At 43.1% G+C, this 25,270-nt stretch overlaps 2 protein-coding genes across 2 annotated transcripts; one reads left to right on the top strand and one right to left on the bottom strand.

Annotated features, from left to right (window-relative positions):
- Nucleotides 1–362: 362 nt before the first annotated feature.
- Nucleotides 363–962, bottom strand: MBD3L1 (methyl-CpG binding domain protein 3 like 1). Its single transcript, XM_069491467.1, has one exon. The coding sequence runs from the start codon at nucleotides 960–962 to the stop codon at nucleotides 363–365; it is 600 nt and encodes a 199-aa protein (XP_069347568.1).
- A 4,949-nt stretch (nucleotides 963–5,911) lies between these two features.
- On the top strand, nucleotides 5,912–23,405 carry ZNF558 (zinc finger protein 558). The gene is made up of 9 exons (XM_069496440.1): nucleotides 5,912–5,985; nucleotides 6,781–6,872; nucleotides 10,772–11,205; nucleotides 12,131–12,221; nucleotides 13,423–13,511; nucleotides 14,305–14,431; nucleotides 20,461–20,556; nucleotides 21,049–21,131; nucleotides 21,628–23,405. Exons 4-9 carry the CDS (start codon nucleotides 12,191–12,193, stop codon nucleotides 22,408–22,410), a joined length of 1,209 nt encoding a protein of 402 aa, XP_069352541.1. The 5' UTR covers nucleotides 5,912–5,985; nucleotides 6,781–6,872; nucleotides 10,772–11,205; nucleotides 12,131–12,190; the 3' UTR covers nucleotides 22,411–23,405.
- The last annotated feature ends 1,865 nt before the right edge of the window (nucleotides 23,406–25,270 follow it).

The following is a 25,270-nucleotide window of genomic DNA, read 5'->3' as shown; positions in this document are numbered from 1 at the left end:
AAGAGTCAACTGTGTGCATATATACACACACACAAACATCAGGTCATACATCTTATATATATATATAAAATATGTTTTTTAAAAAAATAAAGTAAAATAAAATACAAATAAGTTATGTAAATAGTAAATGAAGATGGAAGTATAACATCAAAAAGAAAAATCTCCTTTCTGTACTCACCTGAAACCCTACCTCTCACCTCAAAAAGAAATTACTATCTATGTTCTCTTATGTCATGCCAAGGAGTTTAATGAAGAAAAGTATTCGCATATTTTAAAGTTTCAAGAGCTCAAAGCATTACAGAAATCATTTATGGGCACTGCAAAGAGATGTTCATAAAGGGTCGTGTTTCATTTCATTTTCACTATCTTCTCTTTTTTTCATAGTGTTTTTCAGGACCCCCTTCTTGGTCTTGCATTTTCTCTGCCTCATTAGCAAGTCCATCTGCAATCAATGCTATGGCCAGTCTCTCTCTTACCAACTTCACTTTCCTTTCCTGTTTCCTAATATCTTCCTCCGTGACCAGAAATTGTTTGCAGAGGATCTGCGAGCTACCCAGACTCCCTCCAGGAAAAACCTCCGCCAAATCTGAAGACTGGGCAAAGGTCGGCGTGGAACTGGGACACAGACCGCCAGCAAGAGCCCCTGGCAGGGATCCACCTGTACAACCAGGTGCGAGCTTTTGCAAGGATTTGGCAAGATCCAAAGTACTTAAAAGTTCTCCTGAACTGCTGTAGGCCTGGAGTCCTTGAAGTCTCTTCTGCCAGCAGACCTGTTGGGGCTTTTCCAGGCTCTCTTCCCATTGGTGGTATCTAACCTCATTGCCAGGATGGGATGTGATTTTAGTAACTGGCCTTTTGAATATGTAGCTGGACATCCTCAAAGGGTTGGAGATGCTTAAGCCAGGCTTTGATTTGGATTGGTTCACACAGTCACGTTGCTTTCTCTGCAAACTCTTAGCCATCATCGTTCTTTGCCTCTTACGCTATAAAAATAAAAATCATGAAATTGGATCAAAATGATAAATAAAGCCTGCCTTCTCAGCTGACAATGATCTCAGCTCTTTTGGACTTACATCCCTCCTCCTTCCCTCGGAGACAGGTTTCACCTGCCTCCTTGCAACATCCCCAAGCAGATTTGAGTCGAGGACAGATAGCTCAAAGTCAAAACATTCCTCCACCATCCTGCAAACCACCTCCTTGTTCGAGTATCATTTTATTCTCTTTTTGTCCTTGTCATTCCTAAATGCACAAGTCCTGATACCCTCTCTTGTAACACACATGACATGTCTTTTTCTAAATCTCAAATCCTGCCATTCCAATGTTATACTAATCTTTGCTACATTTCTAATTCATGCATTGTGTCTTACATACCTCATTTACCCATTGTGCACAATAAATGCTATAGATATTTGAATATTAAAAATATTTTTATTTTTAAAAATCCTGCCATTCTTCCGTGTGACGACTATTCATTTGGTTAACCCATTGATCTCTTGGGTTTTATAGCACCTGCGGCGTGTTCATCGCTAGTGAAATTACTACCTGCTCCACTCTTACGGACTCACTCTCATACCCAAATGGCCATGCCCCAAAATAAATAATTCAGAAAGCTTGTTCACCCACCACAAGTTTCTCATTTCTACGCAAACACCCATATAATAGATATCTGTTTCTCAAGAACAAAAGTTACGCCAGACTACCATATCTGCACCTTCCTCGTTCTCCTCCCATTCCTGTTACTCTTGGATTCCATGGTCTGTGACCTCAGTAATCCCCTTGGAATAAGCCATAATTCCTTACTGCTCATCATATATTCCTTGTAAACCTTTAAACCTGGGAGATCCCCGTTGATCCTCAACACCACAGCTACTGTTAGTCTTACGCTAACCACTGAACAAAACACACAACATACTATTTTGGTACCACTATAAATACAAAATAGTCAGCATTAACTGGGGTAATGCCCGGAAATTTCACTTTCTTTTATGTGTTGCCATATTAACTCCTTGATTTTCCCCAAAGCCTGTTTCAAATGTTCTCCACTTTTCTTTTTTCCTCATATATACTCAAGTTGCTTTCACTTGCCTGATATTGCACAGAGGAATTGCTAAGTACTGGGCTGAAATGTTATGGGTCTAGTTGCCAAATCTGCAAATACCCCTGATAAACTTCCACAGCTTCCAAATTTCCTCTAATTTTATTCAATGAGATGTCCGTTACCCTCCAATGGTGATCTACACCTCATCTCTTCTTCCTTCGTAGTGATCTTATGCTGTCAATATTCCCATTTAACCCCTGTATCTTCAACTTCTCTTTTTCTACTGAATCTTTCCTTCGGCACTTAAATATGTTCAAATTTCTCCTAACTACACAGATATGCCTCACCTGACTTTCATGGGACCTCTCCTCAACCACCGATTTCTATTCCTTCCCCTTAGCTGTGCCATTGAGAGAAGATCATCTTCACCCTCTGTCTCTGTCTTCTCACCTCCAAGCAACTCTTCAGATCACTCCAAACTTCTATCTGCCTTCAACATTCTATGGCTACTTCCCCCACTAAGGTCACAATGGCCCCTCTGTTATTAGATCCAAAAGGAACTTTTATTATTCATCTGACATGATTTTTTTTTTTTTTTTTTGAGACAGGGTCTCTCTCTCTGTCACCCAGGCTGGAGTGCAGTGGCATCACCTTAGCTCACTGCAGCCTCCAACTCCTGGGCTCAAGTGATCCTCCTGCTTCAGCCTCCCGAGTAGCTGGCCTACAGGCACACATGCATGACCCCCTGGTCATGCCAGCAAATGGAAGGAAATAATGAAGATTAAAACAGAGATAAATAAAACAGAGAAGAGGAAAAAACATTATCTTTTGTCCTCAGGCCAACTTGAGAAGTGACATCTCATCCGTAAGTTCTTGGTTGTATATGCACATGTATGCACACACATGTGTGAGCATGTGTGTAATCCCCCTGAAAATTATCTAAGGTGCCTGCAAACATGGCAAAAATGCAGACCGATGAATCCTGAATGTTCTCTCCCTTCTTCATCCCTCTAGGACCTTCTTTTTCCTTTTTCTCTCCACTCCCTTCAAGAAGGAAAAGAGAGGCTGGGCGCAGTGGCTCACGCCTGTAATCCTAGCACTCTGGGAAGCTGAGATGAGAGGATCACTTGAGCTCAGGGTTCGAGACTACCGTGAGCAAGAGTGAGACCCCCCCATCTCTAATTTAAAAAAAGAAAAGAAAAAGAAAAAAAAGATGGAAGAGAGAAATCTATATCTTTTATCATCCACTCTGTCAGCTTAATCCCCATGGTCAGTCCTTGGGGGGGCTTGGAATGAGTGAGACTTCCGGGACGTCAACCCCTTCTTACCACCAGGACCCATGGAGTGAGGCACACAAGCATTCTGAGAGGCTGACCGCCAGCCTGAGGTCACCGTTGGGATCAAAGGGTTCATGGCCACTGCTGACAAGCGCATTGTTGAAATGTGCCTCATAGAGAAGCCGTGGGTGTCTGAGATCCACCACCCTAAACAGACCGTGTCCCTCTAAATATCAATAATTTAGTCCTATAGGAACAAGGCATTCTAGCCTGCAATCCTAGAAGTCAAAAGATTAAAAAGTAGATAATCTTTCAGAGAGGTTAATGCCCTGTTCTTTGATCCTTATCAGTTTTTCTAGGAAAAATGAAAATACTGTTTTAAGACTGGACTTTAATCCAACTGTGTGGCATAGGTGTCTGTGACTGAGCTACTGTACTGGTTCTTATCTAGTTTCCCATAACACAGCCTGTGTTCTGTGCATGCTTTGCTGATTGCAACAGTTGCGTTGTGTATGCTTCTAAAACACTCAATGTATCAACACAATCATGTCCTCAGAAGAGGTTTAGGCAGTATGCAATTGTTTCCATGGGGTGTCTCCATCTTTAGCAATTCCTTCTGGGATTATTTAATAATGCTTGTCTTTTCTGCAGGTGGCCTTGCACTGGAGGGAGGTGATAGAGGAACTGCTGGGTTTTGGGGTGGAATTTCAGCCTTGTCTCTCTTGTGTACGGGGACCTCTATGTGTTCAATCTTTGTCCCTTCCAGCTGTTTCCACTGAGTTTCCTCGCCTCTTTCTCTGCCATGAATCAAAACATGGAATGGAATAGTTTATGGCAATTATTTCATTTTCTGATTAGGCACAAGCCACTGGTTGTTTTCACTGTACCAGAGAGAGTTAGGGTGGCAGGAAGTGACTATCAGGGCACAAAAGGTCTTCTGATCTCAGACATTCTGCAGGGAAATTGAGAACCTGCCTCGTCCATGAGGCTGGTGTAGGCTGCAGAGTGAGAGAGTCTTTAGTCCATGTCACGAGGCTGGAGGCAAAACTTTGCACTGTACCTTCAGTTGTCCAGCCAGAGAAATTTCAGGTCACCTTCATTCTGGGCAGAAAGGGTCCAGGCATCATATGATTGTTAAGCCCTGGAATTTTGTATTCCTAGACCTTGTCTGTTACAGTGTCAACACACTGTCAACCTCATTCTGTAACCAGCTTCTCATATCTAACCTCATAACCTGAACATAATTCTATGTAACTAAATGTACATTGACATTATTGTTTTAATGCCTACAAACATTTCATACAGATGCCAATACCTATTTAGCCATTGTTACTACTCTTCTGTGACAATAAATAAAAAGTAGATGATGAATTCTCTTTAACAAACTTTGAACGTTTCTCTGATGTGGGTCATTGTAAAATTGCTGGGTTGATAAATATGTACATTCACACAGTTTTTAGTATATGTTGCTGCCAAGAAACCAGCACTTTACAACGCCACTAGCAGAGGGTAGGATCATTCATTTCCTAAACTGTTGCCAAACTGAATATTCAATTTTTTTCATTACTTGAAAGGCACCACTATAATGCCATTAATTTAATTCGTACGTACTTCTTTGCTGATTAGAAAATCTCAATATTGTTGTCTATGTTTATAAGAAAAAATGAAATGTAAAATCAGAATAAAAATGTAGCAAAGTAACAATTTTTTATTATTTTTAAATTTCACAATATTATGGGGGTATGAACATTTTGGTAAAAATATATTTTTTAAAAATTCTGAAATAAAGATTTATTAGATGAGAATGCCCAGAAATGGACATGGGGTATTTTTTTCCTTACTAGACCCCTTGGTTTTACTTTCTTATTCACACCCTATGTTAAATTGAAAGCATAAATCATTTGAACACATCTCAGGCTTACTAACACATCAAGCTATAAATCTCCTCTTGGGGAGATTTATGTGTCATGTTTAGATTTTTTCCTTATTCTAAATAATCATTAATGGAGGCTAGTGTTCCTCTTTGGCCTAAGGGCAACTTGCAAAAGATCTTACTTTTTTTTTCTCCACTTGATCCAAGGAAAGCCCCGCCTTCAGCCCTCCCACCGCCCGGAGCTGAGCTCCCACAGCGCCAGCCCGCTGAACATATCTGAACTCCACCCCACAACTTACACACGCTTTATTCGCATCTGTATCCCGGTCCCGGGAACTTGCCTCCGCCCACTCAGCCCCGCCCCCTGGGCCTGGTACCGCCCACAGCCCCGCCCCCGGAGCCGGTCTCTGCCCATCGGCCCCGCCCTCCAGGCCTGGTACGGCTCACACTGGTCCCCGCCCCGCGCCCGTTCCTTGGCCTGATCCTGCCCTGGGGACCGACTCTGCCCCTGCAGCTGACTCAGCCTAAGGCCCAACCTTGTTCTTACTAAGAAAACTAGACTACCTCGGCCGCCCCGCTCCCCGCTCGTCCGCTGCTTCAGTCCCAAATCCCCCACATCCTCCTCTCTGCCGCCGCCAGCCCGAGACCGGAAGCGGACGTGCGGGGCGGCCCGCCCGACACCGGAAGCGGAAGCGCGGGGCGGTGCCGTGGGAGGAGCCGCGCCTAGCGCGCCGGGAAGCGAGTCTCTTCGTCTCCGCGAGTCGGCGCATTTGGCCCAGCGGGAGGGGTCGGATTCGGTGAGCGGCGGGCGGGGGCTCGGGTCCGAGTCCAGGGAGGGGCGTGGGCCGCGGGCACCCCCAGCCGCGGACCCTACATCCCTTCCGGGAGCCGTGTTTCCTCCTCGGAGGCCTCGGGGTGTTCGCTCAGGTCAGCCCAAAGCTGCTGTTTCCTCCCGGGTCGGGACCCAGCGCCGCCGTCGCCTCCTCAGAGAGCCCCCATTGCCCTCACCCGGGGCGATTCTGTGCCCCGGGGGACTCTTGGCCACGTCTGGAGACCTTTTTGGTTGTTACCAATTGTGGGGGAGGGGAGATTGTTACTGTCATTTAGTGGGTGGAGGCCAGGGACGCTGCTTAGTGTTAAACATCCTACATTACACAGGACAGCCCCCCACAACAAAGAATTATCAGTAGTGCCTAGGTTGGGACACCCTGCTCTAGGGCCTTAAAATCTATGAAGTTCCGAATAAACTATACAAATTGTTTAAAATTAATCTGAGTCACTTGTAGGGCCTCTAAATGAGAAGATAGTTTAAAGTGTCTAGAGTCACCATAAAATCTGTCTCCAGCGAAATGAGTTGTCAAGTGTCAAACGTACAACACAGCATTTAGCTGCTTTCTCCCATCTTGAATAGCAGGTAGCTGGGTAGGAATCAGGTAAATCCAGTTACAGCCAACAGGCTGGCCTTTATTACAAATTAAATCAGTCAGTAAAAAAAAAGTGAATGGCGTGGTCCTTTTAGCTAACAACTGTATCCAGTAACTGTACAAAGTATAAAAAGCCTCAAAAGCACTTTTTGTGCCTTTTTTTTTCAGAAGAGAAGAGCATCTCTCAAGCTCAGATGTGTGTTCAAACCAGCCTCAGAGTCCATCTGTCCTCACTGATCCGTGGGTTTCTGTGGGACTAGGTGAGTGTCACGTGGAATGTGGAACAACAGGGTTCCAGCAGTCTCTCCTGTGGAGAACTGCTCCTGGGCTTGTCTTCTGCTCAGATTATAACCACAAGGAGTCACTAAGAGTGAGGATATCTTAAGAAAAATTATTTATGTTTGATGGCTTATATTAAGGGAAAGATACTACTAAGGTGTTTATGGTTATATGCATGTAAATAAGTCAGTAAATACAGTTAAATGCAAATAGATACAGAGCACACATAAGCATAAATATGTCTAACTGTAGAGAAATATAGATTTTCTTTTATGTCATCATACTAAAAATTTCAGGATTTTATGTAAAATATTTACGTGGATATGTAGCATTACAAGTCTTTTCACTAAAGACTAGCAGAACTCCTCAGCAACATTCCTCAGGCCTGTTTGATTTGAATTTTAAAGGCCTATAAATCCTCCATGAAACTTCAAAATACAGGAGCACTCACAACAAAGATGACTTGAGCTTCCTTATTGGTAACAGAAATTTAAAATTGAATTGCCCAGCAACTAGATGTGTTTTGAGCAATTAGATTTTTTTTTTCCTAATGAGATTTTAAATCACTTGGGAGAATATTAAGCAACAACTTATAGATTGAAGGGTAGGGCTCTAGTTTCCAAAAAGATTGTCCTCTGCATCTTGCCTTGTAATAGTAATCAACTTTGTTGCTTAAAACTTTCCTGAAATAACAGTATGGTGATTTTTATTTTAGAGAACCATGTGGAATAATCTTATATTTAATTGTGGGATTTTGCTAATTGCGTATGTATGTGTGCCTTTTTCATTCTAGCTTTCCTATAACATTCTCAAGGGAATGTTTGCTTATCATGCAATAGATAACGCTTTGAGTATACAATTTATGGTTACCAACTATCCCCATTTATTAAGGACTAAGGGATTTGCCGGGACACAGGACATTCAGGGTTTTTTTGTTTTTTGTTTTTGTTTTTATTTTTTGAAACAGAGTCTCACTCTGTTTCCTGGGTTAGAGTGCCATGGCATCACCTTAGCACACAGCAACCTCAAACTCCTGGGCTCAAGCAATCCTTCTGCTTCATCCTCCCCTAGTAGCTGGGACTGCAGGCATGCGCCACCATGCCTGGCTAATTTTTTCTGTATATTTTTAGTTGTCCAGCTAATTTCTTTCTATTTTTAGTGGAGATGGGTGTCTCGCTCTTGCTCAGGCTGGTCTCAGACTCCTGAGCTCAAGCGATCCTCCCGCCTCAGCCTCCCAGAGTACTAGGATTACAGGCGTGAGCCACTGCACCCGACCCAAAATGAAGACTTTTTAAGAGGCAAGATGGGAGGTGTTAGGAAGAAGTTTAGGAATCAGATGATTGTTCCCTAGGCCCAGATAATGGTCGCAGAGTGGGGAAGAAGAGATCTGGATGTTTAGAACTGGGAGAATGTGGTGACACTCTCATTCATCCCTGAATTTTTCTGATGGCACAGAGCACTCCTGGTGCTCCCAGCTCCTGTCTGTGCAAACCTGCAGGCAGCCCCCTCAGCCAAACCTAAAGGATCCTCTTCCACATCCTAAAGGAAGTGAGGCCTGAGCATGTCTGGGGCTGCTCCGTCCGCTGTGGTAGCCGTTAGCCACATGGAGCTATTTCAGTTAAACCAATGAAAATTAAACACAATTTAAAATCAGTTTTCACAGTCATACTGGCCACATTTCAAGTGCTCAGTAGCCACATGTGGCTGCCCTATTAGAGCAGAATTATGGCACATTTCTGTTGTCACCAAAAGTTCCATGGGGCAACTCTGGTATAGAGTGGCCCATCCGCTGTGACCCTCTTCCAGCCCCACCACCTACATCTAGGGCAGGGCAGGAGTCACCAGATCTGTAAACTGAACAGAGACCCTTCCTGTCCCAATAGGAGATTGCAGTTGCCAGGCAACCTTGAAGGGGCACATGGGGGCTGCAAATGGACCCGGCACCTTCTCTGCTTGCGTTCCTCTTGGGGGCCAGTGAGCTGGCTGGATCCCAACCTTCTCACTCCTCTGCAACTACTGCATACCTAACTGCAGATTGGGTCTTGGGTCGGGGAAAAGGCGGTATCCTGCACTTGTAGAGAATGGGGAAGTTCTGCAGCTGTTGCCAAATTCACACAAAGGCCTCAGGGAAGATTTGATACTAGAGGCAATATTAGCTTCCTGTTGCTACTGTAACAAAGTATAACAAATTTAGTGACTTAAAGCAACACAAGTTTATTCCCTTGCAGTTTTGGAGGTCAGAAATCCTAAATGAATCAGCAGGGTGGCGTTCCTTCTAGAGGCTCTGGGGAGAGTCCACTACCTGCCTTTTTCATCTTGTAGAGGCTCCTTGAATTCCTAGGCTGTGGCTCCTTCCTCCACCTTCAAAACTAGCAGGGTAGCATCTTCAAACCTCTCTCTGTCTCTGTTCCCCGCCTGCCCTCCCCGCACACTCACCCCCCTGCTTCCATCATCACATCTCCTTCTCTGACTCTCCCTTCTACCCTGTGATGACACGGGGCCAACCTGGATAGTCCAGGATAATCCCCCATCTCAAGATCCTTACCTTGGCCGAGTGCAGCATCTCACACCTGTAACCCCAGCATTTTGGGAGGCTGAGGAGGGAGGATCGCTTAAGGCCAGGAGTTCGAGACCATCCTGAGCAAGAGCGAGACCCTGTCTTTACTAAAAATGGAAAAATTAGCCAGGCATGGTGGTACCTGCCTGTAGTACCAACTACTCAGTAGGCTAAGGCAGGAGGATCACTTGAGCCCAGGAGTTTGAGGCTGCAGTGAGCTATGATGATGCCAGTGCACTCCAGCTTGGGCAGCAGAGTAAGACCCTGTCTCAAAAAAAAAAAAAAAAAAAATCCTTATCTTAATCACATTTGCAATGTAAGGGAGCCTGTTTACGGCTTCTGGGGACTAGAACCTGTTGGGGGTGGGGAGGCGGAAGCTATTAATCTGCCTACCACAGAGGCCCAGGAGTCAAAGACTCCCTGCAGCTCTGCCCAAACTCACTTTTCATGTCCAATGCCCCAGTCCCTGCCCACACACAGCCTTCACTGCTTTTACCTTTAGGTTCAGGGAGGTCACACATAGATACCCCTAGAAGCCGGTTTTATGAAGTTAAATTTTATTCTATAACCCCAGGGAAGGGAGGCCTTCAGTTGTTATAAAAAGGAAACATTGCACTGCTTTGTACCCTGATTTTTTTTTTCATTTAATTTTTGGGGGATGATAATCTCTATCAATACCTAGAGATCTTTTCGGGGTTTGGGTTTTTTTGGGGACTTATTTGGGGGAGGGGTTCTGGCTACATGTTTCGTCATTACATAGATTTCCCATAGGTTTTCCATCAGTCCCCACTGATGGTCATTTGTGTTGTTTTCAGTCCTTTGCTGTTTGACACAGTGAATAACCTCACGGGTGTCTTTTAGTATTTGTGTGTCTTTGAGATAGATTCCTGGAAGTGCACTTGGTAGGGAAAGAGTAAACATTTTTGCAGCTTTGCTGGATGCTGGATCAGGCTGTGGTGGTATAAGGAAGAGTCCGGTCCCGTGGGAGCGCTGGCAGGGAAAGGGCAGATGAGGGCACATCGAGCACAAGAGAGCGACCCCGGCCTAGAGCCCCAGCCCAGAGCCGAAGAGCAGGGGCCTGCAGAGTAGGGAGGCAGCTCCTGGTCTGTGGCAGGAGGGAGGGAGGAGAGCAGGGTGCAGACTGCACCGTTGGCCACAAGGCAGGAAGGTGGACTCCTTCTCTTGACTGTTACTCTGAGAAGTAGGATGCAGGCTCATCTGCGCAAAGTGAGATGATTTGCTATCTGTTGCTGCCTGGTCCATGATCCCAAACCTTAGAACAACAGTAATAATTTTTCATCTCCCACTGGTTTTGTGGTTCAGGAACTCCGGAGTGGCCTGGCAAGAAGGTTCTGGCTTGGAATTTTCTGGAGGCTGCAGGAGGCTGTCAGCTAGGCTGTGTCATCGGAAGGCTCAACTGGTGCCCCAGATTCGCTCCCATGGCTGGAAGGTCGGAGCTGGCTGTGGGCAGGAAGCTGCAGCTCCTCAGCACTTAGGCCTCTCCGCACGGCTGCGTTAGTGTCGTCCCACCATGGCAACCGGCTTCCCCTAGAGCAGCATCCAGAAGACCAAGACAGCAGCTGCAGTGCCTTCTAGGACTTGGCCTTGGAAATCACCCACTGTCACCTCTGCCGGATCTGCCGGTCACACAGGTCAGCCCTAATTCCGTGTGTGTCGGGGGCTACGCAGGGTGCAAACACCAGGAGGCTCAGACCCCCGAAGGCCATTTAGGAAACCGCTCAGCACAGACAGGAAAGGTGAGGCCGTGTGAGGTTTAAAGAGATGAGAGATCTGAGGAATTAGAAGCCACACGGACCTGTAAGATCCTCCTGCAGGGCTGAGGGCTCTTTTCACAGTGGTGACCATGTTCTTCTAGAGGCGGCGGCGTTACTGCCCTGGTGCAGGCTGCTCTGCCCAAATGTCGCCACGGAGCAGGCGGGTGGTTGGAGTCGTGCCAGGCTGGAGTTCGGCTAGGCCGGCATGAGGCGTGGATAGGGATGAGGGAGGCAGCTGAAGTGAGGGACAGTGAGATCCGAGCTGGATGAGTAGGAAACGAGGAGGGAGGGGTGGAGGCCTCTGTGTGGTGCAGGGACACACGTGGTGAGAGAGACACGTGAGCAATCGCACTGGAAGCAGAGGAGGGAGGTTGGGTTCAGAGAGAGGGGAATTTCTGAACTGCTGTCCCAGATGGTGGGACAGTGCCAGGCGATAACCAGAGCTGGTGGGGGACCCTGGAAATGTGTGGCCAAAGGGACAAAGGGCCCCAGAGCTGAGGGTCTCCTGTTGACCATGAGGCCCTCTGGCATCGTCCACATGAGGGAACCCTGGTGGTGGAAGGAAAATGGGAGTCAGGGGCCCGAGTACCCAGGGAATGAGGGGGTGTAGCCGGGAATGCGTCTGTGACCATAACTTGGGCAGGAAGAACGTGGCATGAGACGCGCACAGCTGAGGTTCTCGGGGTGGAGCAGTGGTACATTGGTCGTGGTGCTGGGGACAGAGGAAGGCAAGTGTTGCCATCAGGTGTCCCTGCATTCATCACCTGCTCAGCAAGATAAAGGCGCAGCGTGGAAGGCGGAACTTGGGTTTGAAGGAGGACGTGTGGACAGGCTGAAGAAGACACGTCCTGAGCGGCCTGAGACAACTCGAGGCTGTGGAGACGTGGAGTTTCCCCATTTCTTCCAGAGCACGGTCCCAAGCGTCCTGCTCCTCCACTTCCCTGTCTGTTGGTGTCGGGGTCACAAGATGGCGGCCGTCCTCCTACCCGCCGCTGGTGGTGAGTCTTGGGGTCCCAGCAGCCCTCAGAGTCCAGGCTTGAGAGCCCCCCGACCCACAGCCTGGGACAAGGAGGGGTCCGGACAGAGCAACCGGGGTGGGATGCAGCGGCAGGGGCCCAGAGGTCCCAGCGTCTGATTCGGCAGCTCTTAGGACTGAGGACTTAGGGGTTGGGGTGTCTGTGGGGATGCTACCTGTGTGGTGAGTGTGCGGGAGCTCTTGAATTCTACCTGTCATTTTGTCTGTAACACACACTAAAAACACAGTGATGGTTTTCTCATTTCTCAGTGAAATGAGAATAATCTCTTCCATCAAGTGCAGTGCTTTTTTATGGTTTGGATGACAGACAACTGTGCCCTGGTTTCATAGTAAAGTTGGTGGGGGTTGTCTGTGGGGTGTAGGCATGTGCTGGGGCTGTGCTCGTGTGGGTGTCTGTGGGGTGTAGGCATGTGCAGAGGGGTGTACACGTGTGGGTGTCTGTGGGGTGTAGGCATGTGCAGAGGGGTGTACACGTGTGGGTGTCTGTGGGGTGTAGGCATGTGCTGGGGGTGTGCTCGTGTGGGTGTCTGTGGGGTGTAGGCATGTGCAGAGGGGTGTACATGTGTGGGTGTCTGTGGGGTGTAGGCATGTGCTGGGGCTGTGCTCGTGTGGGTTTCTGTGGGGTGTAGGCATGTGCAGAGGGGTGTACACGTGTGGGTGTCTGTGGGGTGTAGGCCTGTGCTAGGGGATGTGCTCGTGTGGGTGTCTGTGGGGTATAGGCCTGTGCTAGGGGGTGTGCTCGTGTGGGTGTCTGTGGGGTATAGGCCTGTGCTAGGGGTTGTGCTCGTGTGGGTGTCTGTGGGGTGTAGGCCTGGGCTAGGGGGTGTGCTCGTGTGGGTGTCTGTGGGGTGTAGGCCTGTGCTAGGGGATGTGCTCGTGTGGGTGTCTGTGGGGTATAGGCCTGTGCTAGGGGGTGTGCTCGTGTGGGTGTCTGTGGGGTATAGGCCTGTGCTAGGGGGTGTGCTCGTGTGGGTGTCTGTGGGGTATAGGCCTGTGCTAGGGGTTGTGCTCGTGTGGGTGTCTGTGGGGTGTAGGCCTGGGCTAGGGGATGTGCCCGCGTGTGTGTTGACATGGTCAGTCACAGGCAGATAGGAAGCCCCCAGATTTGCGAGTCTAGACACAAGGCAGGCCTGGATTCCTATGACTCACTTCTTCCCCTCCAGCTCGGTCTACCCTATACCCAGCCTCCCAGCAGAAAGGACACACAGAGGAGGAAGAGCTGGTTAATGAGTTCCTGACGAGCTGGTTACAGGTGAGTTGTAGTCCTTTTTCTAAATCATTATTACTTTGGCCAGAAATTGGACTTGTTACCTTTCAGCAGCCCTCACTGAAAGGAGCCTCACAGCCAGCCTAGGTCCCCGGGCACCCCAAGGTCTCCAGGCATCCGATGGAAGGTGAGGGCTGCCCAGAAAACGTCAGCGTGTGTCAACTGTCATTGCAGTTTCAAAGCCCCTCCAGGCTCCCTAATTACATCATGTTTCCTGAGTGTTTTAAGGGAAAGCCAAGTAAAGACATGACTGTGTTCTAAACTCAAGCAATTCATAGTAGCCATGGGGAAGTCATGCATTGATTTACCAAGTATTTCTCTGATTTCTGCAATGTCCCAGGCCACGCTTATCTCTGGTTGTTGAGGGAAATAAGATTGCGGTCTAAGTGGAAAAAGACAGGCACTCTGTAGGTTTCTTTTTTTTTTTTTTTTTTTGAGGCAGTTTTGCTCTGTTGCCCCAGCTACAGTGCCATGGCATCAGCCTAGCTCACTGCAGTCTCCAGCTGTGGGGCTCAAGTGATCCTCCCACCTGGGCCTCCCAGAGTGCTGGGATTATAGGCGTGAGCCACATTGCCTGGCCTAGGTACTCTGTTACCACTGCATTGAACCTGGGGAGTGGCCTAGGTAAACAGGAGACATGAAAGGCTGAGCCCAGGACCCAGTGAGAGTTACTTTCAGAACCCTGCCTCCATCCCTGGTTCTGTCACCCTGAGCCCTCTTCCTGTTCATGTTGGTGGGGGTGGCCCTGGGCTAAGCCATGGTGTTTATGATGGTCTAGGACTTGGTGACCTTCAAGGATGTGGCAGTGGAGTTCACCCAGGAGGAGTGGGCATTGCTGGACCCCTCTCAGAGGACGCTGTACAGAGACGTGACACTGGAGAACTGCCGGAACCTGGCCTCGCTCGGTAAGCCCATCATTCCTGCATCCGTTCTTGTTTTTTTTTTCTTTTTTTTGAAAGAGAGTCTCAAACTCCTGAGTTCAAGCAATCCTCCTGCCTCAGCCTCCTGAGCAGCTCGGACTACAGGTGTGTGCCACCACGCCTGGCTAATTTTTCTATTTGTCGTAGAAATGGGGTCTCACTCTTGCTCAGGCTGGTCTTGAACTCCTGACCTCAAGCAATCCTTCCTCCTTGGCCTTCCAGAGTGCTGGGATTACAGGTGTAAGCCACGATGCCTGACCCTTATTTCTTTATTGTATTAAAATTCATAGAACACAAAATTCGCCATTTTAAAATGTATAATTTGGTGGCCTTTAATGTAGTCACGGTGTTGTACAACCATCAACACTATCTAATCTCAGAACATTTTCATCACCCCTAAAAGAAACCTCCTCCCCATTAAGCAGTCAGTACTCTTTACCTTCCCCATCCCATGCTGCCAGCAAGTACTGATCCACTTTCTGTCTTTATGGATTTGCCTGTTGAGAACATTTCATATAAATGGAATTGTAAAGAAATGATCTTTTGTGCCTGATTTCTTTTATGTAACATCATGTTTGAAAGGTTTAGCTATGTTATAGCACTCCTTTTTATGACTGAAATAATATTCCATTGTATGGGCAAACAAATTTTGTTTATCCATTCATCAGTTGGTAGACGTTTGGGTAGTTTCCACTTTTTGGCTATTATGAATACTGCTGTGACTATTTGTGTACAAGTTTTTGTTTAAACCTCTGCTTTCAGTTCTCTTGGGTATACACCTAGGAGTGGAATGCTAGGTCTTCTCTTTGTATGTCGAGGTCTTTGAGAAACTACAAAACGTTTCCACAGTAGCTGCACCATTTTACACTTTCCCTGGTACATGAGGGTTCCAGTATCCTCCACATCTTTCTGATTGTAGCCATCCTAGTGTGTGTGAAGTGATAGCTCATTGTTTTGATTTGCATTTCCTCGATCACTAATGACATTGAGCATTTTTCATGTATTTGTTGGCTATTTGTGTATCTTCTTTGGAAGACTTCCAAGTCCTTTGCCCATTTTTTAATTGGATTGTTTGTCTTTTTGTTGTTGGGTTGTAAAAATTTATTTTATATTCTGAGTACTAAGCCCTTATTCAAAATACAATTTGCAGATAATTTCTCTGTGGGTATCTTTCCTTTTTCTTGAATGTGTCCTTTGGGCACAAGAATCTTAATTTTGATGAAGTCAATTTATCTAGGTTTTCTTTTTGCTTGTGCTTTTGGCGTCATACCTAAGAAACCACTGCCTAAGCCAAGGTCACGGAGATTTACCCCTGTGTTTTCTTCCAAGAATTTTCCAAGAGTGTTAGCTCTTACATTTAGGTATTTGATCCATTTTGAGTTAATTTTGCATATGATGTGGAGAAAGGGTCAGCTTCGTTCTTTTGAATGTGTATGTTCAGTTGTCCCAGCACCCTTGTAGAAGAGACTGTTCATTCCCCATTGATAATCTTGGCACCCTTGTCAAAAATTATTTGACCGTGGACACCAGAGATTATTTATCTACTCTCACTTCTATTCCATTGGTCTGTATGTCAGTCCTTATGCTAGTACATTATCTTGACAATCATTGCATTGTAGTAATTTTTGATATCAGGAAATAGGAGTCTTACTACTTTGTTCTTTTTTAAGATTCTTTTTTTCTATTTGGGAACGCTTGCAATTCTGTGAATTTTCAAATCAACTTGTCCATTTTTGAAAAAAAAAGAAAGCTATTGGAATTTCGTTAGTGATTGCATTATCTCTGTAGATCCATTAGGATAGTATTATCTTAACTATGTTAAGTTTTCCAATACATATCTTTCTGTTACTCATTTTTAATTTTATTCCATTGGGGTTAGAGAAGATACTTTGTATTTCATTGTTTCTAAATTTGGTGAGACCTGTTTTGTGGCCTGACAAACAGTGTGTCCTGGAGAATGCTCCATGTTCCTTTGAGATGAACGTGTATTGTCTTGCTGAATGGAGGGTTCTTTAGATGTCTGTGAGGTCTAGTTAGTTGATAGTATTTTTTAAGTTCTCTGTTTCCTTACTAATCTAATTAGTTCTATCCATTATTGAAAGTGGAGTATTAATGTCTCAAACTATTATCATAGAACTCTATTTTTCCCTTCAATTATGGCAGCTTTTAATTCATATGTTTTGGAGCCTTGTTGTTAGATACATGTACTATGTACGTTTATAAATGTTACATTTTCTTGCCGAATTGATCCTTTATATAAAATGTCTGTGTCTTATAGTAATTTTTGTTGTATGAAATATCTTTTGCTATCAACATATTTGTGTCTTTGGATGTAAAGTGAGTCTCTTATAGGCAATATATGTAGCTGGTCCTTGACTTACAATGGGGTTATGTCCCAGTAAACCCATTGTAAATTGAAAATATCTTAAGTAGAAAATGTATTTAATATACCCAACCTACCAAGCATCATAGCTTAGACTACCTTAAACATGCTCAGAACACTTAACATTAGCCTACGGTTGTATAAAATCGTGTAACATGAAGCCTATCTTATAATAAAGTGTTGAGTATATCATGTAATTTATTAACTACTGTACTGAACATGAAAAACAAAATAGTTTTATGGGTACTTGAAGTATGGTTTCTACTGAATGTATATGGCTTTTGCACCACCATAGGGTCAAAAAATTGTAAGTTGAACCATTATAGGTCTGTAATTGGGTTATTTTTTAAATCAGTTCAGCCAAAATCTACCTTTTAATTGAAGAATTTAATTCATTTTCATTTAATGTAATTACTATTAATTGGGCTCTATTTCTGCCTACTTATTATTTGCTATCTACCTGTTTTCTATTTGTTTTCTATATGTCATGTCATTTTTGCATCTCAGTTCTTTTATTATTGTTTCCTTTCATGTTAGATATTTTCTAGGGGACTATTTTGATTCTCTTCTAATTTCTTTTTATGTTTTTTAGTTATTTTCTTCATGGTTGCCCTAGGGATTTTAGTTAACATTTTAATGTATAAAAATCTAGTTTTATTTTAATATCAACTTAGTTTTAATAATATGCAAAAACTTGGCTCCTATATAGGTGCATTCCCCCCTTTAGTTATTTTGCCAAAAATTACATCTTTATGCATTGTGTGCCCATTAATATAGATTTATAATTATTGGTTTATGTATTTGTCTTTGAATTGTGTAGGAAAAAAAGAGGAGTTACAAACCAAAAATATACTGTCAGTGACTTTTATTTTTACCCTTGCATTTACCTTTATCATTTGTCTATGTGGATTTCAGCCATTATGCATTGTCCTTTCATTTCAGCCTGAAGGTCTCCCTTTAGCATTTTTTGCAGTGTAGGTGTTCTAGGGACAAACACTCAGCTTTTGTTTATGGGAATGTCTTCATTTCTAATTTATTTTTGAAGGACAGTTTTGCCAGGCATAGAATTCTTAATTGACATTTTTCTTTTAGTACTTTGAATATATCATCCCAAATGCCTGGTGGCTCCATTGTTTTTGATGAGAAATTGGCTGTCCATACATTGACTGCCACACTAGGAAAAAAAAAAATTCCCTGGGGCCACAGTGTTTTATTAAAACAAAATGATCCTTTCTGGTTTTTTTTTTTTATTGTTTTCTGTGCATGAGTTATGTGCAACATAATCCACATTTTTAGAATTAAATTGTCAATTATAACAATAAGAACATCAACAAGTAAGATTTTCACAAACCAACTGCAAGTTTTTGCTTCACAAAGCCCCGGGGTTAAAGCTAGCCTGAGTTAAATACAACTCACATGGCAGTCAATGTGTTAATCTTACTAAGGTTCCTTTGTACACAATGAGTCACTTCCCTGTTGCTGCTTTTAGGCTACTGTCTTTCTCTTTCAATTTGATTAATACTACCAGTGTCTTTCAGTTTGATTAATGTGTGCTTCAGTTTGGATATTTATCTCTTTGAGTTTGTCCTATTTGGGTTTATTGAGCTTTTTGCGTTTGTACATTTGTGGATTTCATCAGATTTTGGAAAGTTTTTAGCCATTATTTCTTCAGATATTCTTTCTGTATCTTTTTCTCTCTTCTCTGCATCAGGGACTCTCATTGTGTGCATTTTGGTGTGGTTGATGGTATCCCACAGGTCTCTTAGGCTCTTTTCTTTTTTTTTTTTTTTTTGTTCTCTTTTTGTTCTTTTCAGACCGAATAATATAAATTGCCGTTATCTTTCATGGTCAGTAATTCCTTCCTTTGCCTGCTCAAATCTGCTGTTGAATTCCTCTTCTGAATTTTTCATTTCAGTTATTATACTTTACAACACAAATTTCTGTTTGGCTTCTTTTTATAATTTCTATCTCTTTATGATGTTTTGTGTTTGATGAGAATTTGCACTCACAGTTGCCTTAAGTTTTTTGTATGTGGTTTCCTGTAGATTCTTTGAACATATTTAAAATAGTTGATATATTTTATTTGTCTAGTAAATCTAATATTTGGGTGTCCTCGGGGACAGTTTCTATCAATTTCATTTTTCTTTTAATGGGCCATGCTTTTGTTTCTTTGACAGCCTCATAATTATTTTGTTGAAAACTGGACATTTGGAATATTATAATAAGCAATTCTGGAATCTGATTTTTCCCCATCTCCGGGGTTTGTTGTTGTTGCCTGTTGTAGTTGGTGTGTATGTATCTTCAGTGATTTTTCAGATCTAATTTTGTATTTGTCTGTATCTGTCACGTATGGCAACTGATATTTTTTTTTCTCTTAGCTTAGTGGTGTTGTAGTGATATGTCAGATACTTCTTTGAAGGCCTGGAACCAAAAAACAAAACAAAACAAAAAAACTCCCAGTCTGTTCAGATGGAGCTCTGTGTGTACGTAGGGACATGTCTTCAAAACTCAGCCAGGGACTTTACAACTCTGCCTTGGCCTTCTCCTCCTGCTTGCACAGAGATTGGAGGTCAGCCAGAGGTGAAGGCTTGGTGCCTTCTCAGGTGCACACCCGGCCCCACGGATGTGCTTGGCATTCTACATTCCTGGGAATATGAGAAAGCTTTTCAAAGCCAAACATCTTTTCCCTTATTTTTCCTTCCAGCTTTTGGTTAATCTCTGCTTCTACTCTTTTCTCTGGCCTCAGGTAGTACTAACACATTTGCCTTTAAATGTATCGGTCATATGTGTCCCAGTAGCCAGCTCATCCCCCCAAAATTTGGAGTCTGATAAATAAAGCCAAGCCATTTGAGCCAGTCTTTCAAGGAGCCACGAGACAGATCAGAAAAAAACAACCACAGAACAAAGTCTGTTTTGCTTCCCCAGCCCCAGTGTTAGGAATGCAGGCTGCTGTCTTCAAGGTTGCAGCCAAAGCAAAGGAAAGAAAATGAAGCCAGAGTCAGTTAAAATGTCATGCAGCTCTCTTACCCAGATTTGGGGGGGGGGTTTTGATTAGACATTCTATTGATTGCTGTTAGCTTGTGGTAAGTTTTTGGGGTTCCCATTAATTTGATTCTGAAAGTTTTTGCCAGCTTATTCACTGTTTATGCAAAGGAGATGGCCTTTTGAAGTTCTCTACTCCAGCATTTTCACTGACATCATTTCTCACAAGTCTTTCTTAAGCACCTCCGTGTTCCTAGGTCTGTGCTGGGGTTTGGCAGTACAGAGATGAATGCGACAGACACGTTCCCCACTCTCATGGAGCTGTCTGACACCCTCTTGTGAACTGAAGATCTGTTTCTTGCCCTGACTTTATATTCTCCATGGTTAAAATTTTTGGGGCATCTGAAGTGTGTATTTGAACTTAGGCATGGGCTTCTGGGACTGTTTATGCCCTATCACCCTGAATATTGAGTTGAAGATGCTTGCATTTTTGTTCCTTGTGAGAGTTACTATAGGGGTAATTCTAACGTCTAAAGGTGTAATGCACCTAAAGTCACATTTGGCCATCTTCAGAAATGTTGGCTGCAGTTTCGTGGAGTTGCTTGTCCCTGACACTGATCTCCATCGTGTGTATTTTCTCTATTAATAGGGTGTCATGTTGACAAACCCAATCTGATATCCCAGTTGGAACAAGACGACAAGGTGATGACAGAGGAGAGAGGAATTCTCCCAAGCACTTGTCCAGGTGAGCTCCAGGTAGATGTAAATCTTATGAAGAATACCTCTGGCCAGTGACTCGGGGGTCAGGAGTATTGCATTATTTAATGTCAATCAGGGAACTTTTTAGAATTACCCTTGTTCTGACAAAGGTGGACAAGAACATTGGTATGAACTTCCTCATATGCTTTTTTCTTTCTTTTAGCTCTCTGTTCACCATCTCATTTTTGACCTTGGCCTCAGAGGACAAACAGAAGACACAGTTCTTTTCCTTTTAAAATTTCAGTCCAGTTCCTTCCCACTGTGCATTCCTGATAACTCCTTCTTTTATCACTCTCTGAGCAATCTCAATTTTTCTAGAATCCCTTTTTTAAATTAATACCTAAAAATTTTCATAACCAAATCCTGTTCATTGCAGACCTGCTGAAAATCCTAATCCCTTGGAGTCTGCTTTCACTCATGCATGCAGTTTAATGTTTCTTTTCTCCATCAGCCTAAATTTCTTTGCAATTTGTTTCAGATGTGGGGACTCTACTTAAAGCCAAATGGCTACCTCCTAAGAAGCATGTTTTTAGAAAAGAACAATCTAAAGGTGTAAAAGCGGTAAGACTGACGTGTATGATTTCTGGTTTTCCACAGTAAGAGAATGCCATAAATTCAGAAAGGGCATGAAATAACCAGGAGAGTCATTAAAAGAAAGTGCCATTTTATACTCCAGAAAGTAGTGTCCCCAGAGAGGCACTGAAACTTGGGAATTTAGAGAAAGTTATGTTAGTTCCAAACTTTTTTCTTCACTGAGAGTTCCCACAGGTAAATATTTCCCTAAATGTGACTCAGGTATTGACTGTTTGAAACACAAATTTGTCCTAAACTTACCATAAAATGTTTTGTGAATATGATAAGGATTTTTGACCAAGCATCTGTCTTTTTTAACTTCCTAAGAGCTCAAACTGGGCAGAAACCATCTATAACCACTGAAAGTAGCCAAAACATCGATTATAATAATATAACAGAATTCCTGGGAAAGAGAATTCCTATGGAAGCATTCAGTATTAACAATATTTTGAACTATAGTTATCATTCATCTCTTAACCAACAGGAAAGAAGTCATCGTGGAGTGAAACTCAATGAATGTAATCAGTGTTTTAAAGTCTTCAGCACAAAATCTAATCTTACTCAGCACAAGAGAATTCACACTGGAGAAAAACCCTACGACTGTAATCAATGTGGAAAGTCTTTCAGCAGTAGGTCTTACCTCACTATTCATAAGAGAATCCACAATGGGGAGAAACCCTATGAATGCAATCACTGTGGGAAAGCATTTAGTGATCCGTCATCTCTTAGACTGCATGTGAGAATTCACACCGGAGAAAAACCCTATGAATGTAACCAGTGTTTTCACGTCTTCCGCACTAGTTGTAACCTCAAAAGCCACAAGAGAATTCATACAGGGGAGAATCACCATGAATGTAATCAGTGTGGAAAGGCTTTCAGCACAAGGTCCTCCCTTACCGGGCACAATAGCATTCATACAGGGGAGAAGCCTTATGAGTGTCATGATTGTGGGAAAACATTTAGGAAGAGCTCATACCTGACACAGCATGTGAGAACTCATACTGGAGAAAAACCCTACGAATGTAACGAGTGTGGGAAATCCTTCAGCAGCAGCTTTTCTCTTACTGTGCACAAGAGAATACATACCGGAGAAAAACCCTATGAATGCAATGACTGTGGAAAAGCGTTTAATAATCTCTCAGCTGTTAAGAAACATGTGAGAACTCACACTGGAGAAAAACCCTATGAATGTAATCAATGTGGAAAATCTTTCACTAGTAACTCTTACCTTTCTGTGCACAAGAGAATACATAATAGGTGGATATGAATTTCTGTGGGAAAGGGCTCACTGATCGCTCATCTCTAAGACAACTTGAGAGAATTCACACTGGATATAAGTTATCGGTCACAGCATAACAAATTACCCTCCCCAAAACGTTGTGGCTTCAAACAACAAATATTTATTATCTCACAATTTGTGTAGGTCAGGAATTCATGAATGGCTTGGCTCTGTAGTCATGCCCCAAGATCTCTCATGAGGTTGCAGTGGAGATGTGGGCCAGAGCTGCCGTCATCTGAAGTCTTTACTGTTAAAGGCTCCACTTCCAGGATGGCTCATTCACATGCCCGGAAGGTTAATGTTGGTTGTTTCAGGGGACCTGCAGTTCCTCACCATGTAGGTGTCTCCACGGGGCTGAGTATCTGATTTGGCAGTAAGTTCCCCCTAAAGAAAGTGATCCAATAGAGGGTCAATACAGAAGCCATGATGTCTTCTATGAACCAGCCTCAGAAGGACATATTTTCACTTCTTTCCTTTTGTATTGGTCACACACCAATCTCGATACAGTGTGGGAGAAGACTACGCAAGGTGTGAATGCCATGATACAGATCACTGGGAACCACCTGGGAAACTTGCCATTAAATCAATGAAGAAAAGCCTCCAGCTCACCTTCATCTTTTTAATCTAATCAATGTGAAATAGCATTCAATAACTCTTCTGTTAATTCAGTCTGGAAAGAAAACTTAATGAGTACAATCTGCATGGTAAAGTTTTCAGCTCACACTCCTACCCTAATGTGCCCAAAAGATTATATACTATAAAAACCTGAAGAATGGAACAGCTATAGGAAAGCCTTCAGTGATATCTCCAGGGATTCACATGAGCATTCACACAGAGAGAAACCCTATGAAGGTCATCAGGATGCAAAGGCCTTCAGGGACACTCATACCTTATGATGTGCACAGGAAATCACCCAGCAGACAAACACTCATAAAAAAATGTGGAAAACCCTATAGCAAAAGTGTTCACATTACTGAGCAGAAGATAGTTTTTAAGAGACATGACAATTAATTCTGGAGAGAAAGTCCCATTGAATGTCATCAGTATTGGAAACTTTCCATTTTTCCACATGTACTAGGAAACTTGTGGGAACTCACACTGCAAACAAACTTGCAGATACAAAGAATGAGAGAAAGTCTTCAACGATGCTTCTTTGTTAGGAAAAATATGAAAATCCTCCGTGGATGTAAAACCTGTGAGTGTATGTGTCAATTTTGGGAAAATGTTCAATGATTCTCTCTTGTATGGAGGAAACCCTAGAAATGCACTCAGTGTTGGGACACCTCAGCCCACCTCTTTTCTGAGTGGCCACAAGGTAATTTATACTGGGAACAAAAAGTGTAAATGTTGAGAGTGTGGGATTAGTGTTATCCATGTCTCATTTGTAGGTTGGGCCACTAGGTCATTAATTTTTAGTCTTTTTGTTTTAATATAAACATTCATTAGTTAGTCCCTAAAATAAACCTTAACTTACATTCATTCCATAATTTTAATGCAATATATTTGTTACCATTTACTCTTTAAGAACATCAATACATTGTATATTCAAAAAGTTATTTTTGAGTAGTTCCTGAGTGATTTAGTTTCTCATAATGGAAATTAGACATTTATGACATAATTTTTTCTAATTTAATGGTATTTTTGTCAGAGTATCTGGGCTTTATGATATTGATTTTTTTTTTTCTCTCTTTCTATCCTAATGTGGCAAATGCTGTTAGCTTCCTTCTCAATGTCCATTATTCCCGTTTTGTTCAGGTTGTCTGTGAGCAGTACTGAAAATACTCAATCTTCCAGGCTTTCCTGAAGCCCAGACAGGCTTTGTCCCACTCTACTGGCCATGAGAAGTAGGTAGAAGCCATGTAGGGTTGGTGAGGGAAACACCATGTGGTTTCTTCTCACTTGCCATGTGTTCATTTTACCCATTCTTTCCTTTGGCCTCTAGAGTTTGAAAAGCTATTTTTTTAACCATGATGACAAAAACCACAGTGCAGCAAAATTAAAAAAAAAAAAAATCACAATGATCTAGACTCCCCAAAGTCTGTGACTGCCTACATCAACTCTGAGTTGTTTATTCCTAGACTTCTGCTTACATGATTAAAAGAAACCCCCAACCGGTTGAAGCCAAAGTGATTTGTTGTTTTTGAGGTGGTCGTCTGTTAACTCCCAGCTGAATGCAGTCCCCTAACTGGTAGACCTATCAATTAGTCAAATTTTATCCCTGTTTTATGTTTCCTTGAAAACAGCATATATTCTGTGATATTTGGATATAGGGTATATGCACATTAATGCAGCCTACTTGTATTTTCAAATATAGTACATATATTTAGACTTTTTTTCTCTTGACCTTATTTAGTGGTAGAGGTGCAGTAAAGTCTTTCATTGTGATTATGGATTGACATATTCTTTTTGTAATTCTGTCATTTTTTATTTATATATTTTGATGTAATGTTACTAGCTGTTTACAGGATTAGGTATTTTTCTTGTGAATTGTTCTCTTTTACATAGAACCCATATATTTACGTAGCAAGATATTATAATGCATTAATAATAAATGGTCAGACATTTATATGACACTTCCAATAGACTAGGCACTCTTCTAAATGCCATGTGAGTATTCACTAATTAAGTACTTACTAAAAGCATAGGTTATGTACTGTTATTATCTCCAGTTTACAGATGAGAAAACTAGTATAAGTTACTTCCCTGAATTTTCTGGCCAGTGAACAGTAGAGCCCAGATTTGAACCCAGTCAGTCCATGCACTTAACCACAAGCGTATTTATTGAGTACATTCCATGTGCCGGGTGACATTTTGCCATTGAAGCACTTCATTTTAATGAAGGAGGGGC

Source organism: Eulemur rufifrons, chromosome 2 (genome assembly GCF_041146395.1).
Source record: "Eulemur rufifrons isolate Redbay chromosome 2, OSU_ERuf_1, whole genome shotgun sequence".
Taxonomy (NCBI): Eukaryota; Metazoa; Chordata; class Mammalia; order Primates; family Lemuridae; genus Eulemur; species Eulemur rufifrons.
Note: the sequence above shows the minus strand (reverse complement) of the source record. Positions and strands in the feature narration are given on the sequence as shown.